The 21,918-nt window shown below is 32.0% G+C and overlaps 1 protein-coding gene across 1 annotated transcript; it reads right to left on the bottom strand.

The window, feature by feature from the left end:
• Positions 1 to 378: 378 nt before the first annotated feature.
• On the bottom strand, positions 379 to 2,501 carry LOC128246150 (uncharacterized). Its single transcript, XM_052964343.1, has 2 exons — positions 2,238 to 2,501; positions 379 to 815 (listed from the first exon to the last, which is right to left on the bottom strand). The coding sequence occupies exons 1-2, from the start codon at positions 2,499 to 2,501 to the stop codon at positions 390 to 392; spliced, it is 690 nt and encodes a 229-aa protein (XP_052820303.1). The 3' UTR covers positions 379 to 389.
• Positions 2,502 to 21,918: the final 19,417 nt, after the last annotated feature.

Raw genomic sequence — 21,918 nt, 5'->3', positions numbered from 1 at the left:
AATTTTTCTCTTGCACAGGAACAAATAGAGTTCCTTTGTGACGAAACAATGTAATCGACTCATAAGTTGTAGTATAACATACATGTATTGAAAGTTTGTGTTTTAGACTGACATTATCATTCAGAATTAAAATGAGTAATGAACATTTTCAAACAAATCAGTTAACTTTGAAACCGATTGTCATTTCCAAACAACTGTTATTATTGTTTTTGACCTGTAACACTCGTTTGCGTTCGATTTAAACCATTAATTTAAACTGATACTGTAATTGATAAAATTAATGGCTTTGTACAGAAGGATATCACTTCTACATAAGGTCCTTTTTAATGTTTTTTTATCATACGAATACAAACAAATACAAGAAAAGTGCTTAAAATTTTAAAGAATATTCAACGAACCCTTGGTATACTCTGGCACTTGAGAACCTTTCGTAGGTCGTCTCTAAATGATTTGTTCATGAATGCGTAAATAAAAGGATTTGCAGTATGATATACAAAATACATGTAAAAAATCACGGCGTTGAACCCTATCGCTTGTAATCCCATAAGCCAAGCAGGCAAAAATGCAACAAGAAAAACAACGGTAACAACACACAACATGACAGCCGTCCTAATATTGGCAAATAACGTTTTCTCCTTGATTGAAATTGATCGTGTAATATTTTTTGCCGTTGGTCTCAAAGGCTGCAACTCCACAGGCTTTCCGACGTCAACGTCGCCATCTCCATTTTCAAGACATGGATCGCTCCGTCGGCCACTATGAGGATTTACGTGAGTCACCGCCGTGAACTGCTTTTCAGCGTTCTTCAAATCAACCTGAATTTAAATCATCTTTAATAGTTTACATACTATAAATATTGTTGTGATATTATATCCATAAGAAAGCTATTTTCCCTATCTTTTATTAGCTCATAAATAAATGGAAATGCCATTGAAATATCACCATTGACGTTTATTAAGACAGGATTGGTGTATCATAGTTTGGTAACAATCTGTACCTTATGTTCAGCAGTAACATTTCAGGCTTGTACATTAGATTTCCACTTCAGTGAAGGTTCTTTAATTTCAACAATTATACGATGGCTATGAAAGCATTTATTGTGCATATAACAATTTTTGAAATTGCAGCAAGCTTTTTCCAATTTATTCGCTGTTGATGCTTTTACAAACTTTATTGTCACCTTGAGTTAATTATCGATGTTTGTATTGATATAAGTTGCTCACGAATTTTACTTACAGCAAACAAGTCTAAAACCACATTTTAAGCTGTTTTGCATATGCACTTGAATTGAATGACTAGGTCTAGCACAGTTGTATGGTCCAGTAGATCACTATCTTAAGTAACAATCCCTTCATGCAAAATTACAGTCATTTCTCATGCATTTAATACAATCAACGATATGTGTGCGTTAAACAACTTAATTGTAATGTTACGTGTGCATAGTATTTACTCCCTAAAAGTTTGTTGAATTAAGAAAATATTTGACAAACAAGAACATAAAATCAGCAGCCTGATATCGAATATTTATGGAACATACCAGCGGCATTAGAAACGTTGCCTTGCTTCATGATATAATATAAAAGATTGGACACGCTTTTTGCTTGGAAATATTTTAGCACACTGTATATGTATACCATATTTATGAGGGAGAGAGTTAAGAATGGTTAACATTTTTGACAGATTGAGAACATGGGGTACCTCCCATTCACCAACATGGTTACATGACAAACATCACTCGGTTGGAGAATGTTGTAATACAATAAATAATGATATCGCATTATCTTACAGAGGGCTATACGCCACTCGAAAGGAATATACAGCTACAGATTTATCAGATTTATGTGCAACCAAGTGAAATTAGAACCTGCAAACATTAACAAGGGTCAAATAAGAAACCCAGGATCATTTGTTTGCATTTAAAACCCTTCCACTGGTGAATTATTTCAGAGGGAACTTAATCATCGCCCAATGAAACTAGATTTGGTGTAATACGGCCGATTTTATGACAAAATAGCTTATTTCAGGATATTTGACCAAGAATAAAATACAATTATTCAGTAATGATATACACCGAGTTTTTAACTTTCATCACTCGGACACAGCCATATAAATTCGAATTGGTCGCGCAAGACGGACTCAGCCCTTTAACTTACCCATTCCAAGCTTTTGAGAGCACTAACTGCATTAAAAAAACATATAGTAAACAAACTTACACCTGGAGGAAGGAGACTGGTAACACCAGACGGATACAGACTGGAACGTTTTCTCTTGCTTCTATTCGCTCGGTGCTTGTATATTGACCGGTATATTAGGCCATATAGGATGAAAACGACGGCAAAAGATAGAAGGTATGTCCCAGCGTACGCACGTTGATAAAAGTTCAGAAACTCTGGGCCAGTAAGAATATAATTAGGAGCACATATTCCTGTAAAGGAAAGCTCATATCCTGCTTGCATTTCTGTTTTGTTGTTGTCAAATACATGATAGTCCCATACATCCATTTCCAGTTCATTTGAGCACGTGGTACATTCATAATGGCCAGCGGTATTAGATGTTGTATTATGACCATATTGTACACTTTTAGTTTCATTTGTGCGGGCTTTATTACCAGGCACTATTAGCTTGTAGGTGTACACACCGTATGAGAGAGATGTGATAACTCCAAATGTAGATGCAACCAGCAGTAAGCACGACACGATAACTTTTGCACGAAATATATTGAGCACATGTAGAAATGGATGGCAGATACAAAAGTACCTGTCAATAGCAATTGCAACCATTATAAAAGCGGCGAAAGGTACATTGCATGTGATAAAGAACATATAAATCTTGCATGCAACGTCATATCGAACCATGTAATTCAGGTACACGACAGCCTCTGTGAACGGCATAACGAACAAACAGGTGAAAAGGTCAGTTCCTGCAAGGCTCATAATGAAAATGCCCGCTGTAGACTTTTCCTTCTTATGTGAATAGATGTAAAGAACGAGTGAATTTCCGATTGTTCCGCAAATGGAAAACAAGGATAGCATCATCATAACGGTAACCACTGCCGGATCTTCCATTATTGAGATTTAAAGACTAACAACGTCTGTCAGATATCACCTTTCTTGTGTCCGTAGTCTGCATCAGTGATTGCTATGAATTATTGTAGACATCGTGCTTGTCAGACCCTAAAAATAAATGAAAACGAAGGTTATGTCTTGAAAATACGGAATAGTTTGTAATTTGTTATCGATCACGTATTTGACAATTTAATTCTCATCTGGCAAAGAATAACAAACAAAGAAAATTGATTTAACAGAAGCAAGAAGTTTGTGTTGTGTATACAGTGCCATTCAAACGTGCTGAAATGGTATGTTTTAAAATCATTTTATTACATATAAAGGGATACTTTTGTCAGAAATATATATATCCTGAACATTCCCCAGTACACCTCCCTCTCACATATTACCCAGCATACCCAATTAAAACCTTTTTTTCGTTTTAACCATTTGTGTAAGATATAATTCATTTAGTTAAGGTGTCCGCCTTTCACAAAAGCGTTTGTCAGTTAGGTCCCCATCAAAGTTACTTTCTTGTGGGGTTTTTATCGGCCTACTTAATATAATTTTTCTCAAGAAACGCGAGTATGATCATTACATCGTTCAGGTGTCTTCACCATCGAGCTTACATCAATTATTTAATACAATTCAATCGATGCCATCATTTGATCGCTGTCTTAAATAGTAAAGCAATGTTTTAAGGCTGCAAACCATTTAGTGCTCTACATTATACATCTTACTGTAGTACAACTACTTATCGAGCATTGCTTGACAATTGCTTTATCTAAAGAAACATGTTTTACATTATTCATAGTCGCGTAGTATTTTGTGTAAAGAAAATGTTGTTTAACCAAAACAAAACGTTATAACATCATTGTTTATTTCGATATTGCGCAATGATTTGATTAATTTGATGACAATTTACCTTCGGTATAAGACGTTACAACTGTAGGCTATATTTATCCAGGTGTAAACTGTTGATAACCTTTGTTTTGCCATAATTTCCCTGCTTCAGATGATTGTTCAAATTCTTAATAGGAACTCGTTATCTTAAGTATACGTTCATCGAGACTAATCGCATTTATTCGTGTGTCCATGTTGTATAAACTAACACCTAAAAATACATACGAAGCGGTAGCGCTCTTCATGAAATATGCTTGCGTGTCATTCTGCGTATTAACAGTCAATATTCGAATAGGCTTGATAAATGTTGTACATTAATTACGTTGTTGTTAATTTACACTATTTGGAACTATATTAAATATGAATACTAAGATTGATATTTCGACTTTACAATTCTTGATTAACAAACCTATTTTATATAAATATATAGTATTTTTGCAATGTGTTGTTTGTGTAGTTTTGTGCTGTTCTTCTATATTTCTTGTTTGTGATTTTGTGTTCTATGTCTTTGGCGTTTGCCTAGTGCCACTAAATCGGGTTTATGTTTAAACCTTTTGCTACTGAGCTTGTTTCTGTAGCTTTTTGCACAAATTTAAATATGTTCTTGTTTTATGAAATTGGAGATGATTCACATGTTATAAAAGTCATTTAGTCTCGAACGAGCGTTTTCTGTATTTAAAGCCAATTCACCTGTTCGATGGTACAGCTCACTATATAGGAATATTTTAAACACTTTGTTATTAAAATGTAAAGAGTATGTAAGAATTGATCTTCTTTCGCTAATCTTTGAAGGCAGGCAACTAGCCATAAACATACTTTTTATGCCAATCTACCTCCACTAACGTATTGTTAACCATGATGGTTATGTTCAAGGATACACTGTACTATTTGTCATGGCAAGCGTTCATTAAATAGCTAGTACACATACATACACGTAAATAGATCTTACTATCAGCACGCTACCCTAAACAATCAAAAACTGACTACCGTTCTGATATAAAACTAATGAAAACCTTCTTACTATCGTGCTTCAAACATCATTTTGCTCGACATTTGAATGCCAGTTATAAAGCAAAAATCAATGAAACATGTTTTGGCTTAACGGCTGAAATTATCTGAGCAGCAAGTTAATTGCAGATTATATCATACAAAGGATGCACATAATTACAAGCATAAAACAGATTTCATCCAAGGGACATTTAATGCTGTTATAAATCCCTGATTAAACGAGGCCTTCAAACAACAAAAAAACATCCCGCTGATACCTGTCTTAAATCTAATTCTCAAATGAATAGAATGCTCCATAATTCAATATAAATAAAACCTATATCATTTAAACCGACAACTGACTCCTCTTCTACTAACTGTCGTAAATATACACTCATTAACACTAATTATACAAGCATCAAGGGTAGCAATAGAATTATAAACTGTCTTAACAAAAAAACCACATCAAAACTCTCTAGAAATCGTCGCAATTTTACATAAAATTTGGCAGATGGAAAATCAAGTGTCTTTTTTATGTAAACATATAAACAAGATATCAAACAGTAAATGACCAAAATTAACTACTGGCTAAAGCTTCTAGGTCGCGTTATGTTTTTGTCTTAATTTCAAATAACTCATTGTTGCCATTGGAATAGGTATTATGTCAAATTTGTCACTGGATGTTCCTGCCACAATGTAACAAAATCTTTATAAGATGTTAACTTATAATAACGTAGTTAACAATCATAATATTAAGGTTTCGGTAAACGAATTGAACAATATCTAAAACCTAAAACATTCCAAATAAGACATGTTTCTTATAGTATGAATTGAAACTCATGAACACGACTTTACATGGTTGCATGTAAAGGATAGTTTCATTACTAAAATCATTAAACTGAAACCAGATGAGGGTCAAATGTCTAGACCTGTAAACGATTTCTCGTGTGCATTACCAATATTGTATAATCTAATGCAATATTGAGATATGTCACTCTTTTCTGTAGAGTTATGTTTTGTTAATATGTCGCCGGCTTCTATTCGCAATTTGAATTCAAAACCACTACTCGCCGACAACTACTGTTCATTTTTTTGTTTAACAGTCATTTACACTCTAACGAAACTATTTTAAAGTCTGCAATTATTGTGCTGGTTTAAAATACTTTTGGTTGGGAAAAGTACAGAATAAACAATGCAATTGTGTGATGTGATTCTTTAATTCCTATCCGTCAGAAAATTTCACATAATTTATATTCCCGTGTTGCTGTCTTACACGCGATTTTTGAATATATAACGCCTTTTAACAATAAAAGAGTCTTTATAAAAAATACATCTAAACAAGCATTTGCCGATCGAGACGTTCATAGTTTTAACTGTGTACATTTTAATGTTTTGACTGTTGAATTCCATGGAGGAAAATTAAACAATATTGAAAATAAATAAACACAACCTTTGGTCACCACTTGCGCCTCAGGCTTTCAAATTGTGAATGTCTAAGAAAAAGAGGTATTTAAACAACTTTAAAATACAAAGGTGCTTTGCGGAATCATACTTCGTTTAAAACATTTTGTCATGCCAGAATCGCAGGGTATTTAATAATATTGTGTTACTTAAGTAGAAAGTTCGTCTCAAGTTCGGGAGATAAGCGCCGTAATCTTGTAGTTGTATCGGCGACAGTAAGTCAACGAAAGTCACTTTCTTACACAAATGCGGTGAATGTAAACACTTTTGCTTTAAAACTTACAAACTCTCGCAAAATTACAAATTGTTTTTAATTGTTTATATAATTTATAAATCCGTCTGCAATTATCTGTATCTATGGTGTAGTGGGTCCAGTCTTACCTGCACATATCGGGATGCACGACTCGAACCGTTTTGTTTATGAAAGCTTTTTTGGTATCGTTTGAAATTAACTAAAATACTTTTTTGTGAAAGTATTTTCCAATCAAAATTTTAATATAACAGGTTATTGAATGTTTAGCTGGTTCACAAATATTTAATATGCTTTTACATGTATAAAATGCTAACTTACTGCATGAGGTGTGCCCCATTTTGCAGTTGGTATGCAGTTATTAAGTATGTGTTGTGTTGTCATGCTTTTTCGTTAAATTATTATAAATAGAAAAAGGTTATGGAAATTAACTAACTGTTGTATAAAGCATGACTATAGCATCACACGAACTGGTCAAAGGTTTAACCATTTAAATGATCATGATGATACTATGTTACAGAATGTATTCCTTACTGACATTACTAACTTTCGACTATTGTACGATAGTAAATCGAAATGCTTTGTCCAATTCGATTCGATTATCGATAACAAATTGAGTCCGATATTCAAACACTAGTTAATACCCCATTTTGTAAAAAAACAACAACACTATAGCAATGGCTGTATACTAAACATCTAAAGTATATTATGACACGTGTGATGAAAAATGAGTTATGTATATAGTGTTCAACATTAAAATACTTAATATCAATTTTCAGTTTATTTTAGCGATCACCTTCAGTATATTGAAATGAAAGGAATGTGAAAGAAAGATCAATAATAAATCAGAATTTCATGTTTGACATTGGTTGCATTATTATTGCAGACGACTATAAGAACAATATCTTAATGTGAAGAATTATTCATTTTTCTAGATGCTGCAAGCTTTTAGTTTCTTCGTTTTATCACTGTCTACAAAGGTTGTGCTACAATTACATTTTTGCCAGAAAACAAACAGTTGTTTGCAAAAGTTGTTATTTTCGCTTAAAACAGTCAATTTAATATTGATAAAGCAAAACCGACGCTTAAACAATATTGGATAATTATTTTCTTAAATAAACGCAATAAAAAAATAAAATCCCAATTGCAACACACGATGATCCTGAAAAAGTGCACGAATATTATCATAAGTGTTGATTTAATCGCGTTTGATAAATGCATGACTGCTTCGCTGCAAAAGTTATATTTGTATCGAATCGATTTCCTTTAAACATAATTGTCTTTTCTGATAATTGATTAATATATTGTTTTTTTAGAAATAAAAACATTATAGAAATAAATGTTTTATTCTAATATTTTAACACATTATTCAGTGCCCAATACATATTTTATGATGCTATTGAATACTTTTTGCTTTCAGGAGTTTTCATATATAAATTAAGTAAAAGGTTTTGCAAGTACATTGTATATATTTAAATGTTTTATAAAAAGATAAATTTAATACATCCTAATATTGGCAAAGACTTGCAATAATAAGTAGGTTTGTTTTTATTTCATCTCACGAACTATTACGGAGTTGCTTTGCTTTTCTAACAAAAGAACAAAAACCATGAGCTTTTTCTGTTACCGTAAGCAAATAATCCAAGAGAAAATCCAAAAGCGTTTTAAAGTTGACGGCATATATGCCACAGTTATGAAATCCAATTGTTGAACCACTAGACGTAACTGCCTGTGCGTCTTCCTGACAACCACTAGTGAAAGACAGCCAGCATATTCGCAGCCACACCGAGGAACCGTTTTTCAATATCTGGAAAATGCAGCAATGTTTCGCTATTGGAATGAAGAGAAACCAATATAGTACAGCACTGCCCTATGCCTGCCACGAATGTTCACAAATATTTGTCTGAAATCTGTATTAGAGGTATTTTGTGCTGATGTGTAAGATAGGTCTTTAAACGTTCGCTTCATACTTTCGCTCCATAGTAAAGGACCATTGCAATAATCATTAATAGTAAGTTTTGACATCATTTAATGATAATTAAAGAAGTCTTTAAAATAATATATTGTTTTGATACTTGCACTGAAGATGATATAACTCTTTAATTTTGACAAATTGAAAAAATGGTTGATTTCGATTGACGAATAAAGTACATAACAAGGAAACACGTGAAATAAGGACATAAACACGGATTTGATATGGCTTCAAACTTTTTGAATCAGATAGTTAGTGTATCTAACCTATAAGCTACGTACAAAAGCGGTTATTATAATAAGTATTGATTATTCAGCTAAATGTTCTGAACAATGTTCGTTATTCTGTTTATAACATATTAGTCATTTTATTGTGGTCTTGTTTATATCCTCACATCGAAGACAGGCATTCTGCCAAACATTTTACATCACTTTTAAGTCAGATCAGATATGAGAACACCCTACAATAACAAATTCACAAAGCACGAACAGAGCTAACAACTCCCCTTAGGCCACTTTACTTTCTCTCCCTAATGTATTTTGTTCTTGAAATTCGATTCAGCGGACACTTTTCATTATCGGATATATTTTGGGCAATATGTGTTTACAATTATAATGAAATAAAAAGGTTCTTATGTCTGGATATGAATCTGAGGAGTCTTGACCTAGCTCTCAACAAATGCTTACGATGAATGACTTAATTTCATGACCGCAGCGGGATCCTGAATATCCTCGTATTAAGCTCTCATTTGAAAACCATCGAAGCGTTTAAACGTTTGGCTTCTGAGCTAGTTTCTGTATTTTTTCACATAAATATCTAAATTATTAAACAAGTTAATTTATACCTATAAACGAGTAATAGGTTAAAGCACATGTCATTTAAAATATTTGACACCAAAAATACGTACTTAATAAGAAAGTATTGCTCTGCCAGGTTTAACATTGTTAAAACAAAACAAAACCACACAAAGATGACTGGCATGATCTTGATTGTTTTTGCAAAGAAAATGTAAATCAGCATACCTACTCTTACTTAGAAGGAACTTTATTTTCCCCAATAACGTGTGAGTTGTGATTGGTTTGGTATGATATTCTCATTATTCAGAAATGTGCAATCTGTTTAAAGATGCGTTTTAAGATGCACTCTTACTCCCAGATAAGATGGTCAAACTCAATACTATATATTGCACAAAGGATTAATAAATGTCGAAAACAATAGTTCTTATGAAGGATACTGAGTTTAATATGAAATAAATGGGCATAAAACACGGTATTTCTACCTTATTAGACTAAAGTTGACCACAATAAATATTTTAGCATTCACAATTCATGTAATAGTTTTGCGCTTTCTGCTATTAAATACGTGATTAAAATCTTGTTATCAGGAATTAATATTTTCCGTAAATGCATTATTTAAAACGTAGTTCAAAGTTAATCAGTCAAAATAAATGTTTGTTATACATGTGTATGTATTGATATTGAATAAGAGTGTCACTTTAAAGGGCACTTACTGTATGTTATGCTGTCGTATTTTCAAATAATTTTCAGTTTTTGTTATGCCATTTATCTTTATTTTGACGTATGTTTTACTTCACATGCATACACTTTTGCTGATAAACGTTAATAATTCATAGCCTGCCAAAGGTCGAATTATGGTTTACATCATTTGAGAAATACCATATTCTTGTCTCTTAGGCAACCTTTGCAAATTTACATATTGTTGTCTTATAAATGTGTTGATGTCGAAAACTTCAATAGTATTTTGTAAGCGTGGCATTTTCGCGTAAACGGCGGAATTAATTTATTTTTGTTTCGTATTATGACTTAATTATGTGTTGTTGTTTTTTTTATTTAATGCGCGAGTGGCAAAAGTTATCCGTTTTATGTTGAAGACATTCGCGTCAAGTGGAAATTTGCCTAACATTTGTGCCATTAAGAATTATGTTATGGTTAAAGTGTCGCAGAGGCACTATATACAATATTCACGAGATATTTGACTTGAGTTCTTGAAAAAAATGATTACTAAACACATTACTTTTTGACCATTTGGATTATGATAAAATAGAACTTTTGGATTTACATATTTCTTGCTAGAAAAGATGTGCAAAATTAAAATAAAATGTACACTTGATTATCGTAGATTACTGTTTCATTAAGAAATTAAGCCAGTGCTAAAAATAAGAAACTCTGAAAAAAACAAGTTTCATTATGGAAGTTCAATGATTTTGCCACACTGTTATCGTAAATGCATTAATGCTTATATGAGTTGTTTTCCATTTGACTTAGGTGAAGGAATGACAGTGGGCATTATGATGCATTGGCAATTTAGTCTTGTGACATTACATTAAGCACACAAAATGTTTAGCTAGTGTGTTTTTGTGTGGGTTTTTTTGCTGACAATTTGACATGTATGTGCCTGTCAGTCTGTTTGGAAAACATACATGGTTCAATAAATACAAATACTACATAAATAGTTCACTACTTTATTTTATTTGTTTCTAAATATTTGTCCGAAAAACTACAGAAACAAGCTCAGTAGCAATAAGTGGTAAGCCACGCATTTTTAGTGATTCCGTTTACTGCATTGAAATTTACAAAAAGGGTATCATTTTAAATTTTCTGTTATATCGAATAATTTGATTAATTAGTCTGCCTGTCTGTTGAATAAGTAATTGAATTGAAAATCCAGCTGGTTGCCCAACACTTGTAGACACCTACGTGTAGATGTAAATCATTTTGTAATTGGAAACTTACATTTACATGCCTCAATTACGCCCAAAAGATGGATACGTCCTTGACAAGTTGAATCACATTTTCCACCAATAACGGTACAGCCCCTTCGACTAAAACGCATGGTGTTTCCTTATATTCGTTGTCAACCATGGCGAGTCCTTTTAAAAAAATCGTTTTAGCATTGTTATAATTCGTATTTTTTTAATTACTTCAATGCATTCAAAATATTTGCATGTAATACTTTTTAAATGTCAATAACTTATAGGTTTCAGAAATTATTATTTGCCTATATATATGATGTTTATATTTCTGACCAATCTGTTCATATCAAGCTCTGCGAAAGTAAAGATGTCGATTTATTATACAGTATTTTTTTCGAATTGTCTGTGGTCCTTTGACCTTGGATATTGGCCAACTTATCCAACACCTATCCTAATTTATCCTATATGCATGTTAACTGTAGACGGATCGATTATTACCCACCGATTGAATATCACATAAGTAAGGCTTGTTTTTTTTTTATTATTCTTTTGTTTCAAACACGTGTTCATTACGGCAATTTTAGTAAGGCTTACAACAATAATCACGCATATTATTTTATTTTTAACTCATGAAATGCATTTAGATGACATTTAAATTACCCTTTATATTTTTGTCTGCCTCCTTTCCACGTTTCTGCCGCTCCATCTTAAACGAAACAATGATAAGGCATACAAAGACCACTGTGTGACAGTGCGTAGGACAATGACCAAGATAAGACAATACATTTATTTTCAAAAAAAAATTCTTACGAAAGCATTTTATGTAAATGCTAGATAATCAGTTTAGATGTGACACTGCAACGCATTTCAAAACTTTTTTCCAGACGTAAGCGCCTGTTTCATAAATTGTCCGGACGTCATACTCCCTGATAACCTAGTGCTTTAGCTTTATCTAAGACATAAAATCATAAAACTATGATTTACTTGTGTTTTCTGGTTTACTTCGCTTTTATTCATTCATGTCGGAAGCCGTTATGAGATGCTGATCGACAACTGGTGAAATACACTAGGATTAATTAAGGGTATCGCTGAACCGATCTTAGAAGTACATGTATACACTTTTATGTTGTTCAAGACAAGCTTTGTATTATTCGAACATATGTGTCTGAATTGGGTTTTGGTAAATAACCAGTGTCTATTAAGTAAAATAATCTTGTTTTCCGCTTCAGTGGCTGTTTCCGTTTTCACATTTTACGAATCATTCTTACCTTAATCATACGTCAAAACTATATATATGTTAATTCGAAGTTTTTTCGGATGCTATTTACTGGAAAGAACTTCTTAGATTAGCAATTTAAGCATGACTATAAAGATTAAAAGCATTGTCCCGTTATATCGATCTGCTTTTCGCAACATTCATAAGGCTAAAGGATTCTCAAATTGTAATAGACTACTGATATATATGATAACAAAATCAATTTCTTACCTACGAATTATTTTAAAATCTCTTTACTAATTTGAAATAGTAAAAAAAATGATTACTATTGATTATCAAAACACCTCCGGCAGCTTTCATTACCTAGTCACAAGTGATTGCTATTTTCTTGTAAAAATCGTACTCTGTCTTTAACAATGAGTTTATATTTTGAAACTGAAAGTAAAAACACATGGTGTTAGATTGTTGATCAAGGAATTATGGTTGTTTCAAACGAAAGTCGACCTGAAACATTATCTCATGCCTTTTCTCTTACAGTTTAATTATATTTTAGTGATGTTCACTTTTTTGTATGAATATTCTAATGACTTCTCTTTACCTTTTTGACATTTTTACCCCAAAGAATGAATAAAAATTCATTTATCGCAATAACTAAAGGAACAAAATCTGAAAGATTTATCTAAAATTAGCGGGAACAAGGTCATCACGAAATTTGAATATCACGTGACGTTCTGAATATCTAAAATTTATGTTGCTTAAGATACTAATGATTTGCCTTTTTTCACTAAGAACATATTAAAAAGAAATTTCAAACAAAATAATCATAATAACACTGTTACTTTCATCGAATATATATTTCACTTGAAATTTAAATGATATTCAAGTGATGAAGCTAATAAGACAATTAGTTTTGACACAGTATTCGCTCATGTGTAAGGAACAATATATAGTTTTACAGTAAATGTATCTGAAACACTTTTTTTATCATTATTTAACTCTATCGTAGCTGAATTGCAGACATAAAACAGTATGAACAAGTAAATTCTGATTTAAGTGGGATGCGAGTTAACGCTAATAAAGTTAGGATATTTTAAATAATTGATATTAGGACCTCTTAACCATACATTGAAAACATCACGTGATAATGTCAATCTATCAACCATGCAACAACAAAGCTGTATTTGAGTGATTATCAGCGTTGTTAACGCTAATCAAGGTAATGGTTTTTAAAGGCGATATATATAGACACAAACATGCTCAATATTGCACTCAATCAAAGGAAACCAGTAAATGTATTTTCTAAAATAAAAAAGCAACCTCAATCTTTCACTTTGAAGAGAAAGAACGTTTGTTGTCAATTTAATATCACAACCGGTGTTTTAAATGTGTAGAATAGGAAAAATGATCGTTCGACGTTAATTAATACACAGGATATCTGATAAATGTATCAGGTAGAAATTATATCTTAAATGCATATTGCATATTATTTAATTACCCTTGTTTATGCGTTATTATTAATCGGTGAAATACTTTGATGCAGTCATAAATAACATGACTATAAAACTTCGACTGCTGAAATTTAGTTGATAATGCCGACGAGAGTTAAAAGAAATCATTAAGAGTTCATCATTACATTTTACCCCGGCCGCACCGATAATATTCGATGATCATTGTTGTTTTTACCTGCAAAAAATGAATGAGTACAGTATTTGTTGATCAGAGCCTTGATAAGCAGTCTTCAGCTCAGGTACACCAGATAGTTTTGCGATTTAATCTTGATAAATTTCTACAATCAATGGCTTTACTAGACATAGTTCTCGAATAATAAAGGCCGCAAGTTTTGTATGACATTAAGCGTTCGTATGAGGAGACGTCAACTGTTTATCTCAAACTTAAAGTGATCGAGTTTGTTAATTAAGGTTTAATTGTATGCTATTCTGCTGTAAAGAAATTTATTAAAATGCCTTTAAAGGCTCGCAAACACTTAGAACAGTCATGTCCCGATTGTAAGGCAATCAAATAATCAACAGTCAATTTGGATGATGAAAAATGCCAAAATGTAATAAAACGTATGTTCATGTTAAAGCTGAGCAATAACAAAAAAATACCGGTTTGAACAATAATTTGTGCATCATTTACCGAACCATGACATCTAGAAATATTTAACTATTTCCGGTACTCGTTGTATGCCATATATGTAACCTTAAAAAGTGCAAAGTGTTTCTCGTTCCTGACAGATATGACGTACTTTTATCAAGAAATAATTCACGGACTGACTGAATACGTCCATTGAAAGACAGATGATACCATGACCGAAATAGCATCTGCCCAATATAAGTAGGTATTATAGCCTATATCCTACATAAGAAAACTGTCTGAAATGAGAAGAATGCGGGGATACACGGTTATGTTATAATACACTAGACAACCCAAAAGTCTAAGCTTCGATCCACACTAAGAGTACTAACCGTCTTCAGATAAGGCCGTAAAAAGGGTTCCGAAAAGACAGTGATATACGATGGCGCACGTTAAAGACACAGGGTAGCTAAATCCCACAATCTACACGAGTAAAACACTCAGCAGGGCCGATGACAATGGAAAGCTCGGTGGTGTCGTTAAAAAATGTGTATCCACCATTAAGGAAGTTACTTGCGATATATTGATTGTTGTTTTATGCTTGTTGTATCATTGTAGCGTTGTGTTGTTTTGTGTTCCTGTGGTCTTCATCCGTGTGTTTCATTTTGTATGTTTAAAGGTTTTGTTTGGCCCATTAGGTTTCATTAACGCGCACGTAACATATGAATTCATTCCCAACCTTTAGCCGTTACTGTTGTGATCTAATCCCAATATGTAAATTGTGAGAAGAAGTACACATTTATCTTCCTTACGTCATTTGCTGGTTTTGGTCCGTACTGCAAATTCGGTAATCTTCATTAGTTATCTATCAACCTTGAGAAACGTCAGTTGAAAACAAACAAAAAACGGACAAAAATAGGCATTATAAATATATTACATAGTGTTTTATATTATTGTAAACTCTTAGTATATAAAAATACACATGTATATGTTAGGTTAGTAATGAAGAAGATTGCATTTTACTCGTTCCTGAAACGTTTTATCACTATTGGGTTCGCACTTTTCCTTATGGTTTCCGTTTAATTGAAATTACCAGAAAGGTTACCGGGACCCTTTTCCACGTTTCATTTTAAATATCGTAAATGAACATGCGTTGTCGGATAAAGTGATTTGCTTCAGAATTGTCATTTAGATTGCATGGACGCTTGAGACTCTGCCCTTGGTAAATAACAAAGTCGGTGCCTCAGAGAAGAACACAGTGAAAAGAGGTATTTTAATAAATCGTTTATATGTCTATATTTCAAGTTGTTCGTAGACACTGACAACAAGATTTCATTATTCAATGATTAGTTGTTTTTCACTTTCACATTTTTTTTTTCTCTAAAATATTTACATACCTTTTGATAAGTAGCTTCAAATTAATACCTATGTAAAATTATAGTTGTATATGAATAAAAGGGCATTTGAATCAAAACAAATCAGTTAAAAGATTTTAACTTTTAAAGTGGTTCATTTAGTTCTGCATACGCGCAGTGTTCTTGTAATTGGTTGATGCATTTATATATTTGCACATCTTTTACAGAGGCCTTACTGTCGCCTTAACGGTCGGTTTCACTCTGGATGTAATTTATGAAAGTTTGATTAGACAATGTATGGTCAATAGCTTTTTTCCATTTTACAAAACCAAAATCAAGCATTTAGGAAGCGTTCTAGAGTTACAAATATAATAACGTCTTACAATACAAACATGATAAAATTCTACAAACGGTACAGTCTACCTAACTTTTATCTTGTTGGGGTCACCCTGTCACATTAGAGCCTAGGTTAATTGAATACTGTCAAGTATGCTACTTCTACTGGAAGTACATCTAAAATACTAATATTTTCCATTGAAAGCACAGCTAACTAAAACATATATTAACAGCAGTAACTGTATGATTTGCTCCAAAATGCATTTAGTGCAATAGTTTGTTTCGTTTTCTTTAGTGGTAGATGTCATCGTCGATGTTATCATTGTCTTCACCAAAAAGCTATTTTGATAATGATAAAAACAACACTCATCCCATTATCGATAATATCAGAAATAGTTTTAATCAGCATAACATTTTACTCTATTCGAAAGTTTTGCAAAAACAAACATTATAAGTGTAAGCATATGTTACTGTATTTTCAAATAATTCTAGATTAACATCGAACTATCATTACAAGTTTCGATAATCTGTCAAGAAAGGCCGTAAGGGGCCTAACAGACACCTATATAATATTAACTGTGACACTCTAAGTGAATTAACATGTAAATTAATAGTGTGCTTTCGGCAAAATTGTGGTGTCTATTGAATGTTGCACCAAACGGAAGTAGGCAGTATAATAAGTGCAGAAGGATAAATATCTTACCATAAGACGGGGGGAAATGACAATAGTGCATGTTTAAGTCTTTTTTGGTCTTATAAAGCCATCTGTGCCGAGTATAATAGAACGAAAACAGGAATATCATGCACAATATATTTTTAATATTTTGACAGTTTCTTGTTTTTAAGCTGATGAGATTTGTTCAATATGCAGTTGTTTGCAATATGTTCGTAATGGGGAATTAAGTCAATATTAACACTGTAAAGCCGGCTTAATTGCAAAATAGAAAGACTTAATTTCGAATTGGGACGTATAAGGACGTCCAGAAAGTGGTCGCCCAGCTGCTTCCGGTCTATCCACAAAGGTAAATACTAAAATATTGTTTTTAAATATATTATATTGATGAAAGCTTTTAACACGTATGCGATAATGAAATTTTGCCGGCTTGTAATGCTTCATTTTTATGAAAGTATATAAATTATCATGAATACTGATTCTGTCACTATGTAGTCTTGTCGACTTGTTTTATGTCGACTTATCGACCTAACGCGATACAACACGATTTATCAACTTATCAACTGGGTATGTTCACTTAATATTAGTATTGAAAGTGAGTTAAACAAGCTTTCATACATACACAATATTTAAAAAAATATGCCATATGTTAACCCTTATTGTTTAAAAATTGAACCGACATTTTGATTTAGAATGAAAGTATATATCTCAAACATTGTCTGGGAGTACGCGGATAAATGTCACGTCTTTTTCTGTAATCCCAAACTTTATATTTACTGAAAAATGATGAGTGTGTTATGAAAACTTGTTATTATGCAACAAAATAAGATTAAAAGTAACGCACAATAGCCATTTGTATCAACATGAAAAGTTTGAAAAACATTCTTTGTCTATGAGCTTAATTTTATCCAGAACACAGACGACAATTATTAACGAACATTTACGTCAAATTGGATCCCAATAATCAGGATTCACCTTATAAAGTATTGATTTTATTTGAACTACCATTGCAGTCCTTCTTATTCGTTGAAAAACATCTACAGCTAATTGGAAACAATTAACACGTTCTGCAAAAGCCTAGAAATAAATTAGACATGGTTTAGACGAGACTGTTCGTTTACATACTAGGTTTTATTAATTCATAGAGAAATATTCGCAAGTTCTTACATATGTGCTTCCATCGTATTTAAACGTCTCAAAAGGCACTGCCTCTTATACAAACACTAACAGTATTACAAAGTATATTTTTGTATATTTCATTTATATCGCCATATCCAAGTTTAAGTGGTAGTAAAACAAAACCTCAACAATTGATGTTGAAATGAAACTGTCTGAATGGTGAATTGTTTTTCACACTTGGGAAATCATCTTAATAAAAAGCAATTCTTAAAGTGTTTTTGAAAGTGCATTGCTGATACATTGTTTTGCCTGTTCTTAGAAGTGTCATTCGTTAAACGTGTTTCATCCCCAACTTATCACCACATGTTGGTAAATAATTCGATTCATGTCCATGGTTATACATATTTAGGAATTAAAAACGTGGTTTGGATACGTTACTTACACAATAAAATATAAGCTTGCATATACATTTGTTTCAAAATCAACAAAAGTAAATCTTGAAAATATCCTTTTTGACAACATCAGTAATAACAGAAATATAATTCGAAACACATTCTTTTTCTATCAGTTTAAGCAGACGACACTTATTCAAAATCAAATTGAAACAGAAAAATCAAGACTCACCTAACAAAGTGTTCTTTTTATTTGTACCACTGCACCCCTTTTTTCGTGGAAAACAATTCGTATACAAATAAATGGATACAGTCAAAACGTTCTGCAAAAGACAGCCGTTTGAAATTCAAAAATACATAAAATAGTTGTTTAGACCGGACTGTTCATTTAGATAGGTTTTATAAATTTATACATAAATATTCGCAACCTCGTATATATAAGCTCCACAACCCCTTTCTTGCTCATCATTGACCTAACCATTCATTTCTTGAACAAAAACTATTTCCTGAACATGTGTTCAACAACTTTAAACGTTCTTTTCTGGTATGTTAATAAAATAGATATACAGAATGCAGTCCAATGGCCACAAAATCAAAATCATATTTTAAGTTTTGACACTTTTGAAGAGACCATCATTTCAAAAAATATGTTTCTTAAAGATAATAATAAAATTAAAATATTGTTAAAAGGATTGTATGAACCCATTAAATAGGAACAGTTTTAATATTTTTTTGAGAACTAGTTAGACTTGGCATAATTACGGAGGCCGTTATATACTTACCAGTCTCGATTTGATTTCAGAATGAATTTTTGTAATACAGGGCTGATGTATGTAACACAAATGTTAATTTTATATGCATTCGTTTACTTATAATGACGTTAAGTTGCATTAAAGATGCACTCTTACTACCGAATAACATTAACCACAATTAATACAATTGGTTTAATAGACCAAACAGGATGAATAAATATCGAAAACAAGGTTTTATGAATGATACAGGGTTTAATTTGAAAAAAAAACACCGTATTTATGAGACGATAGTAGATCGCAGTAAATCATTAAGCATTCACCAAACATTTAATATTTTTCTGCAATCAGCTATTTAATACGCAATTACAACTTTGTTATCAGTAATTGATATATTCAAGTGATGCATTGTACAGGAAGTAGTTAAAGGTTTATTACTCAAACATTATGTTTGTTTTACAGTTGTATGTATTGACTTTAAATAAGATTGTCACTTAAAGGAAGAGATCTGATTACTGTTTCCGTTCCTTCATTTCACTAGAGTTTATACAAAAATTTTTTAATGCACTTAACGAGTAACAAACTTCAAGTTCGGGTAAAGTTTGCTATTTTCCTTCACCATTCGAACCATGGTTAATCTGCAGAGCAATTTTGGTGAAGGTTGATCAAAATATAGGTCCCCAATACGACAATTCAATTATTTATTTGCATTTTAGAACGAGTTGGCAGAATAAGCACTCATACGGAATGGTTTTACATTATCGATTTGACAACGTGCCTGTTTTATTGATATGCACTTCATGCTATATGACAAAATAACATTCGAACAAAGGTTCGTAATTGTTCAGGAATATTGTATAGACATTCATTTAAGTTTTATCACGTATGAATTGCCAAGAGCCGCTTAAATTTTGGTGTTAAATTCGCATTAATCACTACTTAAGGTTTTTACCAATAATGTTTTAGCTTCTTGACAAAAAGTTTCTATTAGATTGACGTAGCCTGTAAGGCGTCCCACCTGATTAATGTTTAAATTGTTCTTATTTCAAATACTGCTTCACAACGTCATTTTCATGTCGCAAATACGAAGTTTCCTTTATTATTATTCACAATAAGATCAGATCAGATTCCAGACAGCCGACTGTTGGTTTATTTAGTACATTTTGGACTTAAACTATAAAACTACAATACTGCAAAACTGCAATACTGGAGGTTTGTTTTAGTTTTAGTGTCAAAATATAATAAAAAGATGGTGTTCGGTGGTAATGTTTTCTTTAATATGGCACACGTGATTGATTAACCTTGCAAATTAATGGGTACTAATTTTGTAATGTGAAAACCATAGCGTTTAAGCTTTTTTGGCCAATAATAATGCTTAAAATTTCATTATTTTTATTTCCCCCCGTCTTGTCGTAAAATAGTTCACCTACTGCACTTTGACTGCAACTGATGGTGCAACAGTCAACCTTACTATTGTTTAATGTGCCAAAAGTACAACGTAAATTTACGACCATACATATTAATTTACAAAATATAAACACTGTATTACTCAAACAATAATTACAATTAAAAAATATAATGAAAATCAATACTCATAGAATAAAATAGATTTTGTTAAAATCCATTGAAATACTAACCCTTTTAACAACATGAACATACTCAGGTCATAAATGTGCATTCACTGCAACCCTGCATGTACTGTATTAAAAAGATATTCAATTACTTGTGTATTTGTTATATCCAATTCATGAGATAAAGATCGCCTCATTGGAAACCAACTATGAATCAGATCATCGAAAATATTTATCACGTTGTCTATACATACAAATGTGTTTTCTGTACCTACAGTTCTGTTTTATGTCAGCCGTTTGAAGTTACGAAAACATTATACAGGGTTCTACGGGCGACTTTACGTCAATACGAGCAGACAGTGTTATTATGCTGTTGCGATTATGTTGTAGCGTCTAATTTGTGTTATATATGGATATTGTCAATGTTGTCGAATGAACAAAGATTTCATTTTTAGATTTTAAAATGACTTCATATAATGTTTTTTGAATTAACTATACTGATGAAATACATCAGGCCCAAAATAACAATGCTCCTCAAATCAGGTCTTAACTCTGAGGCTTGTTAGAGAAAAATAATGATGTGACCTATTCTGTTGTTTCAAATATATGTTCGTAAGTTTTATTTAAATGTTTGCGACTCAAATTAGGTATATATGATGGATTATATTGATAAAGGTATTTTTGTACTAACCATCAGCGGCAGCGGAGATCTAATAATATGATTTAATAAAGCAAGGTTATAACCTTGTACTCATCAACTTTCAAAAGATTGAGAGACAAAAACGTCAAAGTTGGATGAGTAACTTACCAAAAATACGTTCTGAATTAGAAACAATATGTCTGGTCATGGACTTAAATTGTTTAATTAAATTTGAACCAAATGTGAGGATAAAACTAGTTCTACAAATTACACTTCTAAAAACGCGAAACAATGTTTTAAAAATGCAATTTCAAAAACACGTATAAGATTGCAATTTGTTTTAAGACGATTTCTTCCCCAAATGTAATAAACAACTATCCTTTTAGATAGTTTCATTTTAACATCAATTGTTGTGAGATTTGTTTTATTACCATTTAAGATACGATAAAGCGCTGTAATTA

The sequence above is a fragment of the Mya arenaria genome, chromosome 9, assembly GCF_026914265.1.
Source record: "Mya arenaria isolate MELC-2E11 chromosome 9, ASM2691426v1".
Lineage (NCBI taxonomy): Eukaryota > Metazoa > Mollusca > Bivalvia > Myida > Myidae > Mya > Mya arenaria.
The sequence above is the reverse complement of the archived record's forward strand: the minus strand, read 5'-3'. Positions and strand labels throughout refer to the sequence as shown.